The sequence below is a fragment of the Amphiura filiformis genome, chromosome 12 (assembly GCF_039555335.1).
Source record: "Amphiura filiformis chromosome 12, Afil_fr2py, whole genome shotgun sequence".
NCBI classification, from domain to species: Eukaryota; Metazoa; Echinodermata; class Ophiuroidea; order Amphilepidida; family Amphiuridae; genus Amphiura; species Amphiura filiformis.
Genome location: NC_092639.1, coordinates 23,312,457 through 23,336,877, shown reverse-complemented (window position 1 = coordinate 23,336,877; position 24,421 = coordinate 23,312,457). Strand labels below are relative to the sequence as shown.

The following is a 24,421-nucleotide window of genomic DNA, read 5'->3' as shown; positions in this document are numbered from 1 at the left end:
TTTTGGAAGATATGGACTAGTAATTATTAAAAAATCGGCTGATAAAGAATCTTCGACGCCTGTGCGAGGGCTAAGGGTACAACGAATGATATTTCGTGCTGTTGTGAACTTGTTGATATACAATGGATCATCGCCGATTGTGATTGAGGCGAGGTAAACAATCTAATCTGTGCAATGCTGTGAGATACTGATCAGTCAAAACAAATCATCAGCGCACGGAGGTTGAAGATGTATGACTTTGAAACCATGGTAACAGCGGCACCAGTACAGGGACAATGTATTCAATTCATAAAGTGGGCGTGGCATCGCAACGACGGCTATGGTACATGGTGGGCCCAGACGGGTCGCAGTTTGCGATGCAAATACATTGTACAACTCCAGAATTGACGAGTCATTCGGTGAGAAGTTTTAATTTAATTACTATATTTAAAATAGGCAACCTTAGTTAACACATTTGCTAGTCAGTCAAATTCGCCGACAATGTCAATGCATTTTTACATAGAAATTTAAAACAAGTGCCCGAAGAAAGAAACCTACATAAATATGTTTTCTATACTTCACTTGACCCAAATATATGATTTTTTATGGTGATAAGTCACCCGCACACGGAATTTTAGAGGGATATGGAAAAAATGCTATCATAATGAGACTAAGAAACACCCCGAAATGCCGTTTTGGGGAATTTTGCTAGCTGAAACTTTTTGATGATTTCAAGTCAATCTTTGACAAGATGTAACTTTGCTACGGAAAGTGCTATGAAAAAATGGTTTTCAGTTTTGGCTTTGTTTACTCTTGGGCTTTAATTTGATATACAAAATGATGCAGTTTGATGGCAAATTTAAATTCACCTAGCATAATGTAGGGAGGATTGGGTTAAATAAATAAATAAATTAGTTAATAAAATAAAATTTAGAATAGAATTTCATTGCTTTATAAGTTAAGTATCAGCAATTATTCAATTTGCATGCATTTTAGATACGGTGGATTGGTCTTTTGATGATCAACAAGCTAAAACATCTTGTTTTTGTGGCGCTCTGTCATAATTATATTGAATTTAAAATTAATGACTAATTTACTTGGTGTCATGTTATCGGGTCAGGAATATTGATATTTGATTAGATCTCATTGAAATTAATTTCGAGTCATCGTAGTTGCAGGGAATAAATAAAGATTGGTAGTTGTTGATCATTGATGCATGTACTTTCCTCCCACGGGCCAGTGAGTACAACAGTGGCTATTCAATGTTATTCATTTCAGTATAAAACTAAATGCTTTAGATCTTTAATTTTATTTCAAACGAGTCTTTAATTAGCAAGCAGAGTCTACCTGTCGGGTGAGGTATGGCTATCAGTCAAGCCAAAGGTGCTCTTCTGGTTAGGTGTTGGTTGATCAGTAGTCATAACATTGTGAATTATTCATAATATTGTCATTTGGATATATTATTTGTTTTGTTTTTACAGGATCCGTTTTTTACATTATGATAAATTAAGGCTATTACAGAATACACATGCAAGTCTCTATAAATTGAGACGTTTGGCCCAGGTGCAGTTGGACAATTATGAGAAGCAAATAAAAATTAGGGGCCTAGATATAGGCGGCCCATAGTGAGAGTATTTATGGATACACTTTGGGTATACCGTATTATACATCGGATTACGTTTCAGTATCAATTTCTTTTTTTTTATATCTCGGGCGTTAAAGTTTCAGTGGGTACAAAAATCTCAATTTCGATGGAGTATTGGGGTCAAAGGACAAATATAATAATTAAGTCCTATTCCAATTGCAAGGCACAATCATGCAGTGAAAAGAATAGGGCCATACTGTTTGCTCATTCGTACAGTAAGGGTTTTATTGGCACAATTAGTTCTCTTCTTTGTATTTTTGAATTGCAGATTGGGCTGAGATGCTAAAGGATGGGGGTACGAGAAACGCTGGAACTTGAATCATAATTGGATGTCCAGGACTGGAAAGATGCAGCCATAAAATGCATGCATTCAGAATTAGCTCAAATACGCACATATTCAGAATATTATATGATATTGGAAGACAATTAAATATTGATATTTTCTGAATGGGCATTAATGCAGCAGCAGTGGAAGAAGAAAAGGCAGAATGAGTAGGTGTGCAGGAATAAAAGACCAATGTTAACATTACCAAATACTTACTATCGATATTATTATTATTAAACGATGAAGCAGGACACTGTCGTTCTTGCTCTCCTAGTCAAAAGAGAGCTTGTGTCAAACTTACAACAATTGGTTCCATCATCCGTCATCTACCAGTACTATCAATTTGGGATGAAGTCATAGTCTATCTACAAACACCAACGTTTCTAATTACAGCGGTTTGTTTATGGATTGTACGTTATAATAAATAATCATTACGGTTAAAGATTGAACTGCTAAAAATTGATTTTCTACTGCGCAAAATACCCGATGCCGCTGATTTGCAGAATTGCCGATTGCCGAACTGAACAAGGAGAAGCAGATGAAAATATTATACTATTATCATAGAAGTGGTCAGGCTCAAGAATTGTGTAAACAAGACATTAGACAAGCATCACTATATACATAATGTACTTATGCTGGTATACATTTATTTATAGATTTACTTGAAATAGAGTTATTTTCTTCTTTTCTTGGCCAGTTATTAATATGATTTTATATAAATACAATGTATCAGGTTATTTTGTAAATTTTCTGGATAAATCTTGGAAAAAATTATCTCATGTTATGCACGAGGGCCTACTTGGAAAGCAGTATTAGCCATCTAATTCATCAATAAAGATTCGGCAGGGTCCAGGTTAGGACCATTCATCTTAAATTATTTGTTTCCTCAGAATGTGGAATGATCGGGTATGGTAGTTAAAATAGTTACCACCATTTGATTCAATTCAAAACAAGCATCATTACTTGTACTGTGGAATTGTAATCATTCTTAGGATCATGTTTGCATGTAATTATATACATGAAGATTTATATCAATTATATACGGTACTTGAAATATAGTTATTTTCTTTCCCATTTATTATTTGATGAGTTTATATAAATTTGTAAATATCACATTATTTGTCAATTTTCTGTATTAAAGCAGGTGATAAAAATGTCACTTTATGAGTGCTAGCCATTGAAGTAACAAGTCCTCAACGAACATGATAAAGATTTCACAAATCAAAATAGTTAATACATGTACTATCCAGTCATAAATTTTCGTGAAAGTTGTGTAAAGTCCTCAATGAACATGATAAAGATTTCACAAATCAAAATAGTTAATACATGTACTATCCAGTCATGAATTTTTCGTGAAAGTTGTGTTTCATTATGAAGAAGGATTACAATATCGGTTAAAGGGAAAGGTGTAATAATATAGAATTGTAATTAAGTCGTAATCCATTGATCAGGGCTAGCAAATGAGTTCCAGAGTCAAAAATGGCCTTAGTTTTGGGAAAATTTAACAAACACAAACGGGGGAGGAGGGGAGGGAGGGTTGGGCGAGTTCCTAGCATGTCATGACTAGTAACTCGTTGGGAGTAATTCCTCTGCTTTTTCTGCATATTTTCTTAATTTGATGTATTTCTGAAGGTTCGCAGCCATTGTTTCATATTTGTCAGCTTTTGCTAAACTTATATTTAATGCACCCTAGCTTTTGATGTTATTTGTAAGCAGCTGCTCCCTTACAAATTTTTAGAGTAATTCACCCTAGCTTTTGCTCTTGCAACTTTATTTGCTTTGTTTTTGTATGAAGCTATTCTCTTACAAAATTTTAGAGTAATTCACACCCTAGCTTTTGCTCTTGCAACTTTAATTGCTTTTTGTTTTTGTAGGAAGCTATTCTCTTACAAAATTTTAGAGTAATTCACACCCTAGCTTTTGCTCTTGCAACTTTAATTGCTTTGTTTTTGTATGAAGCTATTCTCTTACAAAATTTTAGAGTAATTCACACCCTAGCTTTTGCGCATAATTATTACTTTTAGATACCTCATCCAAAAGAATTATGTTTGCCTTAATGTTTGTTTACATGTATGTGGCTTGCTGGAACCTTTATATACTTATGCAATTGATAATGCTTATCGTTGTTTGTTTATGTAGAAATATTAAGCTTAAAATAAATTCTTGATTCGGTTTGATGCTGATAGGTGTGGCAAATTAAGTGGTGCGTCTCATATTCATTTCTCGTGTCTATGGGTAATAACGTTTCTGAAAGCTTGTCTGTAAGAAACCAGTTTACCCATGCAGAGAAATGGTTGCTTCCGTAATGACTGTTGATGTAAGGTCATTGTGTTTTGAACCGTGAGGTTATTGTTGTTATGGTTTACGAGTGCATCATACCACGCCCAATCGTAAAGGCCCGTTATGGCTAGCCAGGAACCAATGGGAGTAGACCTAATGTTGATGCGGGTTTGCTTTTGGTTCATATCACATTCAGCTTTCATCAAATTCGGATCGAGAAATTTATTTTCCCACCCACCACTCCCTAAATAGGAAAGTAAGGTTGAGGAAAGCTTTGAAGTGGTGGACTATTGCTCTGGGGGAAGGTAATTTGAAATACATTTGTAAAGGTATAAATCCAAGCTAAAAAATCAAACTTGTTGGTACTGTTCATGCATGTAATATAGACAGCTTAGAATATTAAGCGAAAAATGTACAATTAAAATGATACTTTTACTCCACTAAGTTAATCATCAATCTGCCATGAGGAAAGTGGATCAATGGGGGGGGGGGGATCATGTAAGTGATTGAGTTTTTAGTACAACTACAAATCGTGTACATATGGTATAATTAAGCTGAAAATCATTTAAAGATTTTGAAATTCTGATATAATATTAGTCTACAACCTTTCATAGACTGTATACATGTGCTTCTCCCATGAGAAGTACATGTATTATTTTATTTGTGCATATTGGATTTTGTATGTGTTTTAAATTGGGAATGATGTACATGTACATGTTAATGTCTGTGAGACTTGGTAAACAGTACAGTATATTTTTAGTACACATATTGTTAAGCTGAAATATTTATTTCATTATCGAAATGGGTTGATAATATTGATTACCGTAATATTGGTTTTAAAAATAATCAGCAACTGTTCTTTGATTAGTTACATGTACTTCTATGAGTAGTACATGTAATGATTTTATGTGCTGGAAAAAGAAAAGTTGATTGGCACATCATGTCTTAAATTGAGTTTTAGTGTTTCAAAAGAGGACCAACCGTTCTGCTGGTTCCTTTCTGTGCATTTTAACATAAGCAGTATGTTTGTTGTTCAGTAAACACAAATCTTTAAAGTCAGTGGTTGAGCAGCCACAATTGCGAATTTGTTGCCATTAATTCAAAGATGGCCAGGAATCTCTTTTGAGATCCAGTCATTGCATGTTACAATTTGCCTAATTACAATGTGTTTCAAAAGCATTAGCGTTAGTGCTAAATATGGCATGGTTTATGAGTAGGTGGGTATTTTAGCCTATATAGCGTCAATGATAGTGAATGGGAGTAATTCCTCTGCTTTTTCTGCATATTTTCTTAATTTGATGTATTTCTGAAGGTTCGGCAGCCATTGTTTCATATTTGTCAGCTTTTGCTAAACTTATATTTAATGCACCCTAGCTTTTGATGTTATTTGTAAGCAGCTGCTCCTTACAAATTTTAGAGTAATTCACCCTAGCTTTTGCTCTTGCAACTTTATTTGCTTTGTTTTTGTATGAAGCTATTCTCTTACAAAATTTTAGAGTAATTCACACCCTAGCTTTTGCTCTTGCAACTTTAATTGCTTTGTTTTTGTAGGAAGCTATTCTCTTACAAAATTTTAGAGTAATTCACACCCTAGCTTTTGCTCTTGCAACTTTAATTGCTTTGTTTTTGTATGAAGCTATTCTCTTACAAAATTTTAGAGTAATTCACACCCTAGCTTTTGCGCATAATTATTACTTTTAGATACCTCATCCAAAAGAATTATGTTTGCCTTAATGTTTGTTTACATGTATGTGGCTTGCTGGAACCTTTATATACTTATGCAATTGATAATGCTTATCGTTGTTTGTTTATGTAGAAATATTAAGCGAAAATAAATTCTTGATTCGGTTTGATGCTGATAGGTGTGGCAAATTAAGTGGTGCGTCTCATATTCATTTCTCGTGTCTATGGGTAACCACTATCAAAACAAAACCATTCATGTAGAAGATCATTTTACAACTCTCATATCCCAAGAATTCATACTGTATTGTAGAAAATAAATGGGTTGATATTTGAATCGATTGAAGCAAATTCCAAAGGGCTATTTTGACACAATTTTCATCAAAGGCCAATGTGATGATGACATTTTGTATTCCAATTTTACAATATTTTTCGAGTTTTGTTGAGAATTTTGGAAGTTTTCTAAGGTATATGCAAGTACAATGCACACATACATGCATATGGCATCTTCCGCCTTTTAGCGGATTTTTCCGCCTTCAACCATCAATTTGGTCATATCTTCGGATTTTATCGGACCTGCCTTTTACTACATATTCCACGCCTCGGCATGCGTTCGGATGTATTACAGTACACAGACATACTTGAACAAGTAGAGGTTAATAGAAGCGAGTTTCAGTTTCTAGCATGGAATGTAAATATACCTATGGTATCAGTTAAACTCTTAAGTTTCTAGAGCGATTTTTATAAACTCGTCACAAGAATACTCTGTTAGAAATATGAACAAAAGAGTAAATCCGAGTATTCATGAAACCAGCATGGTAGCCCTCATGATAAATGCCTGGTATTGTCTCTTGAACATGCTCTGGCCGTGCTTGGTACAACCTTGAAATAAAGTACAATGCAGTCTTGGGTTCGAGTCCAGTAGAGAAATTATAATTTGGTGCGTGGTCAATAGATGAAATATCGCTGTGCCCCGCCAACATTTGAAACTCAGAAACATTTTTTTATATCCGATCAGCACACTCTACAAAATAAGTTATTCCCCTTATGGGATTCAGAAATGCATGGAAACTGCACTTTATAAATCTCTTTAAAAGTCATCAAGCGTTTACTTAGTTTTTGTTTCCATGTTTGATTTTGTGTGTACTGATATGAGGCAGGTGTCCTGCTTGTCATTGGCTGGGCAACAGAGGAAAGAATAAACAGTGTTTGGCTCAATCAACAGTCCACCAATTTCCACAATCCTTGTGTTGCATCTGTATCTTCACCCCTACTATAGTTACCTGCTCAAGATGTCTCAACTCTCCGTTCATGCAGCTGTAACATCGGCTCTGATCGACCACACCATGATAAATTTTCCATCCTTTATTCTAATTTTTGTGCAAAAAACAGACAGATAATAGCACAGGCTGATCACAGGCCCTTGAGCATCTCATCAAAAATTTACGAAACAATGAGCTCAAAACAGGAAGCTTTGAACCTTTTCTTCTCCCCTTTCAGCTATTCTGCTGAAGTCAACAATATGCTGTGACTATAAGAAATTATAGAATAGAAGACGCTGATGTGTATGGCAGCATCATTCATTTGAGAGAACTTCAGAGCCCTGGAACTTCCAACATCTGTCCAACACAAATTTGAAACAAGCACCTGATGCCAACTTGTTTTACCTTCAAAGTGCTTCGACACTTTCGACGTTTCTCTACATTCAAACCATAATGTGTATCTCCTATTTTATTGATCCCATCTATTCTTATTCATACTTTAATGAACAAGTTGATTTATAGATGATAAAGACAAAGTATATCATGCATGTCTTTTATTTTTATCCAATGTAAAATTTAAGAACATAATGGTTTCCTTTTGAGCTCATGCAACATGTAAATGGATGGGAAGGAAGAGAAGTTTGAGTTTCCATGCCAAGAACTTTGACAGGTTAAAAACCAAAAGTATAAGAATCATATATCTCATCATGTCTCCCTTTGGTGGATGAAGAGTCCCAGTTATAGATTTATTATTTAAGAGTGACAAAGTTTGACAATGTAAACTATGAATAGATATATATAATTATGGAGATATTCTTTAACACTAGCTGGCAGCCAAACAAATTAATGGCTAATAACTTTGCTGTTGGGGGCTTGTAAAATTGCTAAATAATTGTCCAATTGGCTGGAAGCCATTTTAGCCTGCTAAATATGACTCTAGTATGTAAAAGTTCCTGTCAGATTAGTAATTGACCAGCTAGTGCTAAAAGAGTTAAAGGTACACCCCAGGATTCCAACCCTTGCTTCTCTGTCAGATTAGTAATTGACCAGCTAGTGCCAAAAGAGTTAAAGGTACACCCCAGGATTCCAACCCTTGCTTCTCTGTCAGATTAGTAATTGACCAGCTAGTGCCAAAAGAGTTAAAGGTACACCCCAGGATTCCAACCCTTGCTTCTCTGTCAGATTAGTAATTGACCAGCTAGTGCCAAAAGAGTTAAAGGTACACCCCAGGATTCCAACCCTTGCTTCTCTGTCAGATTAGTAATTGACCAGCTAGTGCCAAAAGAGTTAAAAAGGTACACCCCAGGATTCCAACCCTTGCTTCTCTGTCAGATTAGTAATTGACCAGCTAGTGCCAAAAGAGTTAAAGGTACACCCCAGGATTCCAACCCTTGCTTCTCTGTCAGATTAGTAATTGACTAGCTAGTACCAAATGAGTTAAAGGTACACCCCAGGATTCCAACCTTTGCTTCTCTGTCAGATTAGTAATTGACCAGCTAGTGCCAAAAGAGTTAAAGGTACACCCCAGGATTCCAACCCTGGCTTCTCTGTCAGATTAGTAATTGACCAGCTAGTGCCAAAAGAGTTAAAGGTACACCCCAGGATTCCAACCCTTGCTTCTCTGTCAGATTAGTAATTGACCAGCTAGTACCAAAAGAGTTAAAGGTACACCCCAGGATTCCAACCCTTGCTTCTCTGTCAGATTAGTAATTGACCAGCTAGTACCAAAAGAGTTAAAGGTACACCCCAGGATTCCAACCCTTGCTTCTCTGTCAGATTAGTAATTGACCAGCTAGTGACAAAAGAGTTAAAGGTACACCCCAGGATTCCAACTCTTGCTTTTCTGTCTTGTTGACCACTTGTGACTAAATCTGAATATATAAATTACTATACAGTACAAAACATACTAAAATTTCTGAACTACAAACACTTAAAGGAGGATTTCGTGATCCTAGCATCCTCTTTTTATGACATTTTTCAGTAGATATCCACGAAAAAAGGCTTATTCCCAAAATTTCAGTTCATTCCGATTTTGTGTTTGCGAGTTATACATGATAATGTGTATTCACTGCTCCATAGACAATGTGTTGTAATTTCGTTCTGGTATACCAGAACGAAATTCAAATTTCACGATATCTTTGCAAAACGAATTAATCTGCAAGAAATATTTTGTACATAAACATTATGTAGCCAGAGGTTTCCAGTGATATAAAAAATCTCAACTTTTTTTTTTTTTTTTTGGGGGGATGATGCTGTGGATCACGAAATGCCCTTTTAAATGGCTAGTGAATAAACTACTTTGAATAGAATTGAAGTAACTTTGCATGCTTTTCGGCTTGTAAGATTGTAAAATGCCATGTCCAATTGGCTTAGTAGCAATTTAACCAGCTCAATAAGACTGCAGTATGTAAAATGTTCCTGTTGGGCTGCTAACTGAAATAATGAAGTCCGAAAAGGTCCATGATATTCTCTCATATTCTGATCATCTGCCCTTAATAACAGATAACAGCCACAGAGAATGGTAAGTAATTTTGCCATTGGGCTGCTTATGTTGCCAAATTACATGTTTGACTGGCTGATAGCATTTAGCTTCCTCAATAAGATTTTAGTAAATGTTGGGTAGGTAGAGTTCCTGTCAGGCTGGTGACTTTTGCTCTTTCTATTATATACAATAATCAATAATAAGAAAAAATGTCTTTCTTGATTTCTCCTGGACATATCCTCTAAATCCCCAATCCTATTGGCACCAATTTCACCATCTTCGTCTCTTATCATGTGCACCCCTACAAGTTCCTGTCCTTGTCCCCTCCTGACTCCCTACGATGCTCAACTACTTTATATTGAACACCCATCAGAGTCTCAGAGGATAACAATAACATCAGTCTTGGCCACTCATGAAACAAGCAGTATATTCATAATCAGGCACTCAACATACTTTGTTATTGTTCCTTGATTAAGGAGGTTGACATTGTAAAATGCCTAGAGAGACATACACAGATTGTCTGTATTATGTGAAACAATCTCATTGAAAGCTGCAAGACAGGTTTAACATTTTGAGTTTATTAGTAAATAAAGTAGCACCAGCTATCATAGTTGCAACATTGGTCTTCTTTGCTTATTGTCATATAAATTGGGTTGGTTTCAAACAATACTTTAATGGTTTAAAACAACACAAATTGTATGCATGCCTAAATTTGACTTTCAAGCATCTGTATTAGATTTCTGTGATTTTTTTCTTAAAGATCCATAAATTAAACAATATGCCCAATACAAAGGTCCTCCTTGGCACTATTTTCATAGCAAATATGATTAATTTCATACAGCTCTCCAATTACTTGAGTTGGGCTCTAGAATCAGTTGAAAAGCTTTGGTAAGATAGCAACTCAACAACAGCTTTGGTAATATATAAGTAACTCAACAACATAAAACAGTACATCAAAATAACCCTGTCCATAAAAAATTATGCACCACACAAAAATTTACCATAAATTGATCACTAGGGATGTCAGGATGGTTGGTTACTGGGCAACCTATTGATGATAGTAATTACCTCCCGTGGCCTGGTTAGATCATGTCACAATTTTTTGGTCATTTTTTTTTCCTGCATTTCAGTATCATTTTTCTTATTTGTTGCTCACCTTTTTCCAAGTAATCTGCGGTGTTGGATCACCTGATGCTGAGCAAGGGATAGTGATATCCTTTCCTTTCATCTGCTGGTACAAACCTTTGGGTCTTCTCACAAAAACAGGTGGATCTAATATGACACAAAAAGAAAATAGACACAGGAAAAAGATAAGAATTATTAAAATGCTGTCGGTGGGATCCATTTCTATGGTATTCTATGCTACTGAATAGTGATAGATATATTGGCCTAGATTCTAGCTTGGTACATACACTGAAGTATGGTGATTAAAATGAAGAATTCTCAACGTTCTTTAAACCTTTGTGTGTATGTGAAAAATGCCTCTCATGACCTCTCCAACTTAATAGAAACTAGAAAATTTCAAAGATTCTTTCCCATTGACGTGGTGATAAATTTGTTTATTTGAATATCATTTAATTTTTTCTGTTGGCATTAAATTCTGAACAGAGAAAGTTGAGTTAGATCCTTTTGTTATGCCAAGATGCTGACCTAATCAACTATTCTGGTTTCTCTTTATTATAGAGTAAATAGATATCATACAAATCTGATATTTGTGAATAGTAAAAGTTTCAGGTGTGTGTAAACATATATATATATTATATATCTTTATGAATGATAGTTTTGTATCTGGCACATATGCTGTGAAGCTGTATGATATTGAATACTCTATACCTTACCATCTCTTGATCTACACATCTCTTTGATGCACAAATATTGTTGGATTTTGAGTACTGGTGAAATATAATATTTCATTTTTTTAGCATTTCTTTTACTTTCATCAATATGTGATATGATTTCATCCAAACAGGCCAAAGCAGGACACACATTTGCAGGATGGGGCTCTTCATGTGGGGCTCTTCATGTTTGCATGTTTTTAAAGTGCTCGATAGTAAGCACATATGCTAACTATTGAGTTTTTACCGTATTTGACCTGGTTAGATCAGATCACGTCATAATTAATACCAATTACCACAATATTCTAAACAACATGAAGACATAGGGATATATATAAATTATATATATCAAGACAATATTTTCTGAAGTGATCCACTATTAGCAAGATACTCTTTGATGTTTCTCGGCCTTTTCATCCACAACATAAGTTGAAGGAGTGTTTTGTTTAGGGGCTTATTCATCAAAAATCAAGCTGGAATGATATACTATTTGCATACACTTTTTTGTCATGAATCCCTGTAGGTACATTGTGTCACACTTAATGAGTAGTTCAAGACCTATCATTATCTGATCATGTTTGCATTATTTGCATATCTTTCGCTTCTTTTATGCAAATGCTGTCCTCAGTCCCCGCACTCCGTGCATCCGCGGGGATTCATGCTCGTCGAAAATTTCGCGAAATAAGGGGTGTATTCAGATGAAGAAACGCGATTCATGAAAACACACAAAAAAGGGTGTTTTTTTCAAGCCATGTGTTCAAGCTGACGCGTTTCTGCCAGAAAAGAGTATATTAGAAATATCATTCGCGTTTTAGCGAAAATAGGGGTATTGTCAACGGGCAAATAATTCGCGAAATCGCTAAAAAAGGGGTGTTTTCCCCCTAAAAACTCCGCGAAATGAGATACAAAAGGGGGTGTTTTTAAAGTTCACCGACAAGCATGAATACCCGCGGATGCACGGAGTGCGGGGACCGGGCCTCAGTCCCCACTCAAAGCTATTCTTTTATATTTTGACCATGTCAAAATCATTGCTTTCTCAATTTTGAATAATAGCAACTAATTATGTGTGACCGTTTGGCCTATGGGATATTTATTGGTGTATGTCCTCCTTATCAAATGCCTTAAGGAAGTCTGGTAGGAGTGTTAGCTTGGGATCTCAGAATCAAGTTCAAAAGTGTAACATTGGACCAGGATTATTTAATTCAAAATGAGATTTCTATACTTCAAATTCTATACTTCATCACTTTACCAAATGTAGTGTTTACATTACTTGAGCAACACAAATCTAATGACAAAGACAAGGGCTAATATGGAAAAATTTTCAATTTATCGAAGTATTTTAATACTTTAATAGATTAAAATCTCTCTTATGAAATATTAGTTTTGTAATAATAAAACAAATATTGCATGCCTATGTTTGTGCAATGGTATAAATATATCACTGTCAAATTTGGACTGTTCCATTCCACTCGGTTTTAACCACTGCACGCTCAGGCATTCAAAAATATTTGTATACTATTATAAAGTGAGGACATATTACATTTATTTCTCCCTTACTGCAGATAACTTCACACCTTAAATTTAGAAGCCGAAAACTGCCATGGATCTACAGGATATTATGTATGGCTGTATAAAAGTAATATAAACCAACAGCAAAATATGAATACCATCAAAATACCTTATTCAATGGTGTCTAAAGTCATAGATTACTGTAAGTTGTTCACTAATTGCTAATGACTCATGTTTGCAAGTAACTAAATTTTGAAATTTCAGAAACCTAATAAAGAAGAAAACAGAGTTGATGTTCCATGTAGTGTCAATTTCATATGATAAGTGGTAGAAAATAATCTTTGGGGTTTATAAAATCAATTAATTTTATTCAAACATTTTTTTCACTAATTTTATTATGAAAAAAATACAGCCTAATGAAAGAAAACTCAGTAGTATCATGCAGCCAGAAAAAGAAATCATTATAGAGCAACATGAATTTGAGGTAATTTGATATATTGCTCTACTCCCCATATTCATGACGCACACACCAGTATAGTACAAATTTGCAATATTTCATTACGATTCTCTAAGCGTATCATTGCATATTAAACACACCTGAATAAGTTTATTCTGAGTCAAGATTACAATTTGTTTCCAGTTACCATCACATGTCAAATGATGGATGAGATTACTCCAAAATATCAATTTATCTTCAAGGTGATATTGGTGTAGCAGATCACTGTTAACTTTTTGATTAAGTGTCTGTCACTTTGAAGATGTAGATTGCAAATGATGAGGATTAAAGGTGTGGATTATTTTTTCTTCAAATTTAACGGAAAAATTCAGTTTCTTCTGTCAGTTTTACATGAATTTACAAAAAAATGCAATTATTTTAGGATACCTGTAGTGATTAGTTTAGTTATGAGGTTTGTTTATTTTGGGAGAATCTATAAGATGTTGATCTATTATGTTTGATGTTGTTTTGCAAGGAAACTTCTGGCTTCAAGAATCTTCAATTATACAACTCATATATATTTGACACAATTTTATGAAGAAAACAAATTGTCTTTTTTACAAAGTACAAGAGGGTGTTATTATTGGTTATGTAAGTATCCTAATAATTTTTACCACAAATCATGATGTAAGTGCCAATATTGCACTTCCATCAGTTATAGATAGCTAGACACATTGAAGGCTCTTTTTGACACTCTTGTAAATACATGTGCACGCCTTGCCCACCCCATGTCCAAACTAAAGAGCTGATGTTGCCATAACAAGCTTAACCTACCTCTGACAATAAGATTTGTCCCAGTTGATGACCCAGCTGTTCCTAATGAGTTGTATGGAGTACAGGTAAATGTCCCACTATCTTGAAGCTCTGCTGATGTTATTACCAAGGAGCCATCATCCTCCTGATTATACCTGTAAGTTGGATAAAACATAATATAGGATTTGTGAAAAATTACAGTTATGTCCTTAAGTTACAAAATCAGTGCAATTGTCATACACAAGATTGTATACCTTTTAAACAAGAATTATCATGTCCTGTAGTGATATGGTGTTAAACGACTCGGGGGAATACGATTTTCTTGTCTTCAAAATTTATTTGTGCAATTATGGCAATTAGGAATGAAGAGTCTGTGTCTCGGAGTGTTTTGACAACCGCATTTTGTACAACAGCTTTCAGTGAAGGTCAGTGTTCTCTTTCTTATCGGTGTCCTTTCTCTCTCTCAGATTCTTTCCACGTTATATACTATCATTGCTGCTGTCAATATGCTAGACATAAATGTATTGCATTATGACAAATTATGTTCTCATTTTAAGCCTCCAGTTTTATAGTGAGAGTTTACACTGGTTGATTTCAACTTACAAGTCCAATGTTATGTATGGGAATTTTGGTATAGGTAATAATGATTAACACTAGTAATGTGAGCATCTTTGGGTCAAAATACAAGCATTTTCTGGTGGGTAATTCCCCAATTTTTATATAATTTTTCTTTATTCACATCTTGAAGAACTAAAGATGTTAAATAAAATCCTGTATGTGATTAAAATATGTATCTTGCTATAACATGCCAATGTTCAAACCAAAATGAGTGTGACTTGAAAGATGAGTTATGCTAGGTAATTTAAAAAAATTGAAATGCTTCTAAATTTACAAAAACTTTGATTTGGTATATCAATGGGTCAAAAATACCTGAAAAATTGTACAGTGATTTGCCCACTTTCAGATTCTCAGTAGCACCTCCTGCCCAAACCAAACTTGGGTACCGGGACTGAACCATGCAATAGAAAAAGAGACCATTAATTTTGGTTTCAGAGTGACTTGTTCTATGCTGCCAATTCTCTCTTAAAAACTCAAGTGAGAAAATACATAAAATAAAAAATAAAGTAATAATAATAATAATGCAACATTATTATGTTACTTTCATGATCTAACCAAGAAGGGTGAATCCATTAGATAAATTGATATTTATTTTTCTTTGCTCAGGAAGCTTAAGATTTGAAATAAAAACAGCAACATCTGCTGAACTTACTTTAATTGGTTCATTTGTTTTTACTAGTAATAAGATTATTGAACAAAGGGAACCTTGCATGTGCATGATATTGAATGTATATTAAATGTATGGTTGGATAGCGGATGTATATTTCTTGAAATCTATATGGTATCTCCAGGCTCTTTCAAAGCTGATTTCCAAATATGTTATCACTACAGATAACAATAGGAAACCAAGAATAAAATGGTGGGTGTAGGTGGGTGGGGTTAAAGAAGTTCGAAATCCTATTGTTTAAAGGGGCACACGTTGTATGAACATGAAGTGCTTTTTTAATCACTTTCTTACATTAAAGTTGGTTTCATTTCTTTAGCACAATTAAATTCAATGTAAAACTGAGACAAAGAATGATTCAGAGCTGACAAGGTCTTTAATCAACACACTTATGATTTCTGGTGGACAACTGGTGTATGATAATTTGGAAATGGTAAAAATATGGTTCCTGTCAACCCTCTCATCTTAACCATTGGTTTCTACGGGACTAGGAAACTACTGAAAATTGCAGGAGCAATGTCGAATAGTCACCCAGTTGCTTGGAAATGATCAAGATTTGCCCAAATGGGCTTAATAAATTACAAGTTGTAAGGGTCACCATTTGATGATGTGCTTACCTCGGCACTCGTCTGATGGCAATCTCATCCCCATCTTTAAACCATACAATGTATTCAACTGAAGGCTTGGCATCTACATCACAAGTTAATATGGTGTCCAGTCCTCTGGTAACAAAGATCTGATCTGGCATTTCCACTACATATGCTGGATCTGTATGGAAAGAATCAGAGCATATTATATTAGATCATGTTTTTTTTCATTTCTTGATTGGATTTTATTAATTACTTGGTCAGATATGTATGTGAAAAAGGTCAACTCTTGTACTTAGCCAATTTAATCTTCTGTAATTAACTGGATGTGATTAACTGGAGTATCCAATTGTCGGAACATGCTGCCGTATTACCTAAAACTGGACTACTTTGGCCAACCTTACCGGTAGCAGCAAACAATATACTTAAAGATGGCTACTGTTACAGTGCAATAACTGTTAAGCCCCATATTGGAATTCACTGTTTCCCAGGAAAAATGGCAAGAGAGTAACATAGGTGTAAATGTCACTTTGATCACAGGGATAGTCTTACAATTAGGGTCTGGTTTTTCCCTAGGCCCCCCAATATGACCTACATTAGTAGGACTACAACTGGTCAGTTCACTTTTACTTCTGTATCTGTCTTTTCTACTTAAAACTTTTTTTTGTTTAATGAGGTGATCATAGGTACACTATAGAATAGAAAACCACAAGTTTAACCCACACCTCCCATCCGGTGGAAAAGCTAGTGGTCACTGTATCTGAATATTACAAAACTAATAATTGTGTACTGGGGTTATACGCCATGTCACTGATTTTGTAGTATGTTTCTCTAGAGGCAATCAGATATACAGTAAGGCTGTGCTTTATTTATTCATTTATTTACATGACCCTATCATATAGCACTAATCTATACAATGATCAATCCCAAATAACCAAGCTATATAATACTGCAGATTTATTGGGGTTTTTTAATAAAAGAGACTTGCCTAGTTGAAAACAAAGAGATATTTGTGTACATCCATATCAAAACGATGCACTTGTCGGCTGCTACATGTGTCTCATTTCACATAATAGCTAGGAATAAATACCAGACTCATATCAAGTGTAGATCACTTCAAATCATCCCAAGTCAAATTGTATAAGAAATATTATCTGTATTCCTAAACCACATGACTTGGGATAATTTGAAGTGACCTCCACTTCGGAGATGAGTCTGGTATTTATTCCTAATTATTATGTAAAATGAGACACATGTAGCAGCCAACAAGTGCATCCTTTTGATATGGATGTACACATTTGTCCATAACAAAAACTGGTCATGATAATGTGTCTTCTTTTATATATGAGACCCCTAAGTGGAGTTAGAAAAGCTTCACAATACTCTCCAATCAAAGCAAATCTAGGTAAAACCACAGCATTCAGTGCAATTTTTACTGGCTACTTACTGCCAATATCAAACTGGACATTTCTGTCCTTGGCGTTAGCAATGAGTCAATGACTTCATATCAATGTATCCCTTGTGGTGGTCACTAAACATACCACAGACAATAGACTGAACTCAAAGACCTATCCATAAATTGACAAAATAGATCTCATTTACTGAAACTCTCCAAGGAACCACCATTTCCTGTGCTAATCTACACCATAGTTAAATATTTTCATTTTCAACTTGTATCAATCTTGCTTGATTGTTACTAATCAAGCAATCAAGTCTAATACACAAGTGATGACCAATCACTTGTGAAATTGGTATTATCAGTATTAGATAATTCCTTTAAAAGTGCATGAGATAAGATTTGGTAAAAAGAAGTATGATAGTGCATCAGTTAATGAAATATACAACTTTCTTGCAGGGAGAGAGCCAAAGAGCTATGCTATGCAGGTGTTTACAGTTTATGTTAGCTACCTGTAAAATGATTCTAATTCAGAAAAGAAAGAAAAATTGGTTAAATATCTCAGATAATAAATCATTGATTTATTACCATATTGATTGTAAATTATTGAAATTTGTAATGAGTACATACTTTAAGCAGGTTGATATTGATGTTAGCATCTAATGCAACTTTTACCAAATTAGATGATAATGGAGCATTTGGGATTTTAGCGGTTCAATATTACAAATCGACTTTGATTACGCTAACTCGCAAACCTCTAAGGCAAATTTTAATCTTTTCTGCGATATTTAAGCATTTTGCCATAAAATTATGTTACCATTTAAAATGATACTGATTGCTATCAAGCTATAGTCATTTCCGGCAAATTGATAAATCAATATTGATAAAAATGACAATTAAAATTAGGTAGAGGAAAAAAGTTTCTGTTGATAAGAGTTTGATGATAATAATAATTAGGTTGTTGAAATGAGTCAGATTTAGCCACGAGCCATAGATAAGAAACTCATCTTCTCTACCGATTGGAAACCGAGTCGTTGGTGAAGGCGTCAGCAACGCCTTTGAGATGCATTATTATTTTACCTGATTAAAGGACATGATTAAAGTTACGGCTGACGATCCAACATGCAATCCTTGCACGGTTTCGAAAATTTAATTAAGAATACATTGGTGTTGGTATGTGAGTACACGTTGTATGTGTGTGTGTGCATGTATCTACTTGTAAGTGTCAATGACATTTGTCATTTTCATTTCTTAGCAAATTAAACTTGGAAACATAATATTTCTTATGATTCAACATTTTATTTCAGTGCTTAAAGAGGAAGCCCCACCAGAGCAGTTCTTCTGGGGTGAACCAAACCTGCCTGGTTAAAAAATGAATCAGTGACAAGGTTATCTCTGAATTTGACAGGTGCTAATTGATGTTGTATTTGCATCAATTAGTACCTGTCAAATTCAGAAATAACCTTGTCACTGATTAATTTGATAACCAGGCAGGCTTGGTTCACCCAGAAGAACTGCTCTGGTGGGCTTCCTCTTTAAGCATTTAACACATGGCCATACTCTTCAAACAACATGTTTTAAATAACACATTTTCAAACTTTCAATATCATTTTGCTATCAACACAAAAATACCTTCACATAAATCTAAATAAGCAGCGTAATGCTTCACAGAGTTTATATCTGTGTGTGTTTTGTAAGACATGTTGATGTCATTGTGATGTTGTAGGGTAAAGCATTAATATAATTTTATATCTGCACCAAGAAACTCAATCCCAATCAAAGGTTAGGTTTATCAAGGTTTCACAAAAATCAATAAAACAAATCGGTAGACTAGCCAGTGATCACATCCTTGTGAAAATACTACCAAATGACTCATGCAAATATTGGATCAAAACATCGCAATAAATATGGATTAATTTTCTTTCAACCAATATTTAATCTCTTAAATTACGGTCAAAATATAACCCTGCATATATGTGTGCGTGGCTGTGATTTAATAACTTGAAAAAAAAAATGTTAACTTGATTTATGAATCACTAAATGTACTACTGCAAGAGTTAGATAATATTTAAGCTGACAAAAGCAACATTGTTTTTTATTTGGTTTAAATGAAAATAACAATTTCATTTTGGCTGAGTTGATCTTGTATACATATCAAGCTACAAAGAGGAGCAACTTCCTGGTCAGACTTTACTGAGTTATGGATATTTTCACACTATATTAAAATAGCTAGAATCATTCACAAGTGTGGTAGGAAGTAGTAACATTGTAAAGTGAACTATTATGCAGCCCTGGGCAATCTATGGATAAGGTTAAACCAGGCCAATATTCCTTACAACACCTAAGCCGCATGAAAGCAATAACTCATCATCAGCATGGTTGAGATTGGTGTTGAAAATAGCATAAAAAATATCAGTTGCTTATTTTATTATCAATTGTGCTCAAAATTGTATTGTTTACCAATTTTTCTCAAAATCTACAATGCCTCTGGGAAAGTGATACAATCAAAATTACATTACATAGTATGTCTTTTGTGGTAATAAATAAAAGGCTCCAATAAGTGAAGGAAAAATGTTGCTTCTAGTACAGTCTAATTTCAATATTGAATGGCAACAGAAAACCACCTTTGTCAATCTTTCATAGTTTTAGATGAACTTTTATGTAAATTTAATAGCTATTTACTAAAATCATAATTTAAAATAAAAATTAATAAAACATTAGCTTTCCTGAAATATCAACTACATTCCACATATATTAGTATCTGTCTCAAGTTGTATTAATGGCACTGCAGTAATTTGCATATTTGAAAATTGGTATGCTAGCACACCCTGCAAGTAATGCAGGGGCGGATCCAGGAATTTGCAATAGAGGGGGCGCCCAGCCACCGCCACAGCGGCTTGGTGCCCATACAAAGTCAGGCGCCGCTCTGCAAATGATACACAAAGTCAGGCGCCGCTCGAAAAATTAGAGGGGGCGCACGCCGGGTGTGCCCCCCTCTAAATCCGCCCCTGTAATGCAATTGAAAACGACCTATTAAGAGTAAAATGGCACATTTTGGTAAATGTTGGTAGTCTGTCTGTATGGACACTTGTCTCTACATGCATTTGAATGGAGATTTATATTAACTTAGCCATCACTTTAAAGCAATTCCTGCCAAGTGTAATTTTGTTAGTGCCTTTAAATGTTATAATAGTTTGAACGTAAAGTGTCAGGGCATGCTTGCCAAATAATCTATCATTCTATTCAGGTATCATGTATCAAGCATTGAATGCTAAATGTGGGCCATGTCAAAGTCACTTTCCAAATGATGTTACAATGTTTAGCAGGTAAGCTTTTAATACTTGGCATTGACACACATTATACAAAGGTTATCTTGAGAGCAGTGATAGCTATCAGATTAGTTCCACTTATCATGATTTAGACTGATGCTATCTACTGCTGATAGCAGTGACTTGTGATTCAATTACCATTAAAGGGTGTTTTACCTCAGATGGAAACATGCCTCATAGATCCTTGAAAATTATGCAATGATGTGATTATTGATACTGATCAAGAACTGATGCTATCTACTGCTGATAGCTTTTAATTGGCCTGTGGTGCAATTATCATTAAAGGGTGTTTTACCTCAGATGGAAACATTACCCATAAATCCTTGACGTTTGAGTGCTACATACTATATTATAGACTGACAAAAATTATGCAATAATGTGATTATTGATACTGATCAAGAACTGAGCTGATGCTATCTACTGCTGATAACTTTTAATTGGCCTGTGGTACAATTACCATTAAAGGGTGTTTTACCTCAAATTAAATATTGGTAAGTAATTCTACTCTATCCAAATATACTTTATAAATGAGCATATCAATCAGTGAAATAATATTGACATATTATAATTTGGACTGATAAAAATGGGCCAATAATGTGAATATTGATACTGACCAATAAGAATGACCGGATGCTATCTACTGCTGATAGAAGTGACTAACAGTACAGTTTCAATTACAGGGTCTTTTACCTGTGTACAGTGGCGTAACTAGGGCTGGTAGCGCCCGGGCAAGAAACAAAATTGGCACCCCTACCCCCACCCAAGAATATCTTAGACGCGGGGTGTGGGAATGACATCGGCATATTTTTTAAAGTGAGGTCGATTTGGCACCCCCCTAGTGGTAGCGCCCAGGGCACGTTGCCCCCTTTGCCACCATCTTGTTACGCCACTGCCTGTGTATAAATGTTATCATTTACAAAACATTTCGACATTATACCTCTTCCTTTTATGAGAAACAGCAAATGAATCATAGTACATAGTACCATAGTACATAGTGGTAGGTGCCTGAAGGCTTGTTGACCTCAGTACAATCTTAGGTAAATATTGGTCAATGACTCAATTTAATCTGTAGTTATGACATAAGAAGGGTAATTAAATAAGGGCAATTTCCTAATATCCTCAGAATACCATAGACATCACTCATATAATTGCTCCCAGTTTTGTTTTGCGGACAAAGGCGGAAAATAAGATTAAAATCTGACCGCTGCTTCTGTTGGGGTTATAGAACTCGTACAAGACCAGCAAAGCGTATCATTGTATTTCCAGTCACACACTCACAGTGGTGTGTCGGTCAGCCTCGGTCATTCTGATCAGATACACTGCTTTGGTACATCAAATGACTTCCATAATGCTTAAAAGCATTTGAAACACTACTTGAATCTTGCAATAATAACCAAGTTTAATATATTGCAAGGCATCTCCAGAATTGATAGCCAATACTAGGCATGTTTGTTATTTTGGTTTAATTTTTATACTGATTCTAATATATCAACATGATTACTAAATTACTTAACAATTTTGTAAATATATAAAATATATAGCGAATTTCCAGAAATCAAAATTATTTGATATCAGAAGGACATTCCTCGCATTCAGAATGCAATTTGATGTCTGATGTGCTCTCATGTCCCACAAAAAATACTGTGCTATCCAATTCCTTAAGGGAAAATACTATTAGAAACTGATATGCATTAACACTTTTAATAGTAGCCCAATTGTAAGCAAGGTGAGGTGACATTTCTGAGGTGTAGCAGGCTATTTCACCCCATAGGTACTATACCAGCTGAATTATCAGTCTCTAAGAACTATTTTGATTGGTTACAAAGAGTGTCACATCATGTATTGAGCCAATCAGATATATGGTAAGAATAGCCAGAAGAGCTGAAAGGGATCAAGCTTAATGCTGAGAGTTCTAAACTCTCTTCTGTGATTGGTTACTCAAATTATTATGCCATGTAATTAACCAGCCAGGAGCACTCTAAGAAAGACATCAGTGTCCATGGGGCCCACCATTGGGTTAAAAGGAGCCCAATGGTGCGAGTAATGCACCTCATGGTAACCCTGCAATAAGAGCATTTGATATTCCACAGTCGTCTATTACATCTTGTTTTTCATCATGTTTACTAATGTTGGTATAGATGAGTGGATATATAGTCTTGTAGACTGGTGGTCAAATTCAATTTACATGCACATAAAATATTGCAGCATCCTAGGATGGTTCTATTCATTTTGTATCAGGATCAACCTTACAGCCCTTTTTGCCTTTTTAAATATTTGTATAAGAACTATATACTTTGTATATCTTTGAGGCAATTTGTGGAGAAACATTTCAGTGAGTTAACTTGTCAGCTGAAAGCAAGAATGTAGTAACTACAGAATGATGTCAATTTCCAAATTCAGGGTATACGCTTCTGGCACATACTATGATAGCATTAGAGTTAAGGTTAGTGTTGGGATTTGAGTTAGGGTTAAGGTGAGGTTTAGAGTAAGGGTAAGTGCTAGGATTACGGTTTAATGGGTAGGGAACTTGTGGAGCAATATTTCAGATTTAATTTGACAGTTAAAAGTTAGAATGTAGTATTGCAGAATGATTTGAAACTGCAAACTCAGGGTACTTGTGACACACACTATGTTAGCATTAGAATTAAGATCAGGATTTGAGTTGGGGTTAAAGTGAAGTTTAGAGTAAAGGTTTTTTGGTTAAGTTTAGTGTTGGGGTTAGGTGTGTCCTCAATTCAGCCATTACACAATTTGAATATTCCACTAGCAGTTCTGTATGTTTTCTTACTCTTTTTACACATCTCAAGAACTGCAAGACCTGCAATATTCTAATTTATTACATGCTTCCTCAAAAACATAAGATAATACTATTTTACAACTACCAAATCAGACTTTGGTCTAACCACCTGAGAACTACTACTTTTCTTACCACCTTTCTGATTGGTTAATTATACATGTATTTATCTGATCAGGTGACTAATGAAAATACCATGTTGCTGATTGGCTCAATAAATCATAATAGTCTTCCCATAACCAATCAGTAGGTAGTACTCATGGGGTTAAGTGTAGGTGATGCGCTTGGTTTGGAGGGTGCAGCTGGGTCCAAATTGACACCATTATACTATGCATAATACATGCAGCTTTCTTTTTAAACTAAAATTAAGAAATGACAACATTGTAAAATAACTGAGGCTGCCATCTTAACACACCCAAACACTGTCTAGAAAAATCATGAAATTTTAAGTAGTTAAATATATTTCTCATGCTTCAAAGTTCAGACATTTTGATTAACTGTGACTCATCTATTTTACAATTTTCTTTACCAATTAAACAGATCACGCAAGCCCTGGTATTGAGGTGCAGGGAACACCTTTAATATGTTGCTTTTTTGCTTATGAAAAACTTGGAAAGAATACTAATAGAATGCCTAGAAAAATATTCTAATTCCATGTACTATTCACTTCTGCATATCACCCAAGCCCTGGTATTGAGGTACAGTGTATACCTTATATTTTGATTTTGTCTTATGAAAAACTTGGAAGGAATACTAATAGAATGTCTACAAAAATATTCCAATTTAA

The 24,421-nt window shown here is 34.8% G+C and overlaps 1 protein-coding gene across 1 annotated transcript in view; it reads right to left on the bottom strand.

The window, feature by feature from the left end:
* Positions 1 to 24,421, bottom strand: part of LOC140165955 (uncharacterized) — a 351,538-nt gene that overhangs the window by 55,840 nt on the left and 271,277 nt on the right. The window contains 3 exon segments of the mRNA XM_072189295.1: positions 10,810 to 10,925; positions 14,268 to 14,401; positions 16,146 to 16,296. Coding sequence (XP_072045396.1) covers positions 10,810 to 10,925; positions 14,268 to 14,401; positions 16,146 to 16,296 — 401 coding nt within the window.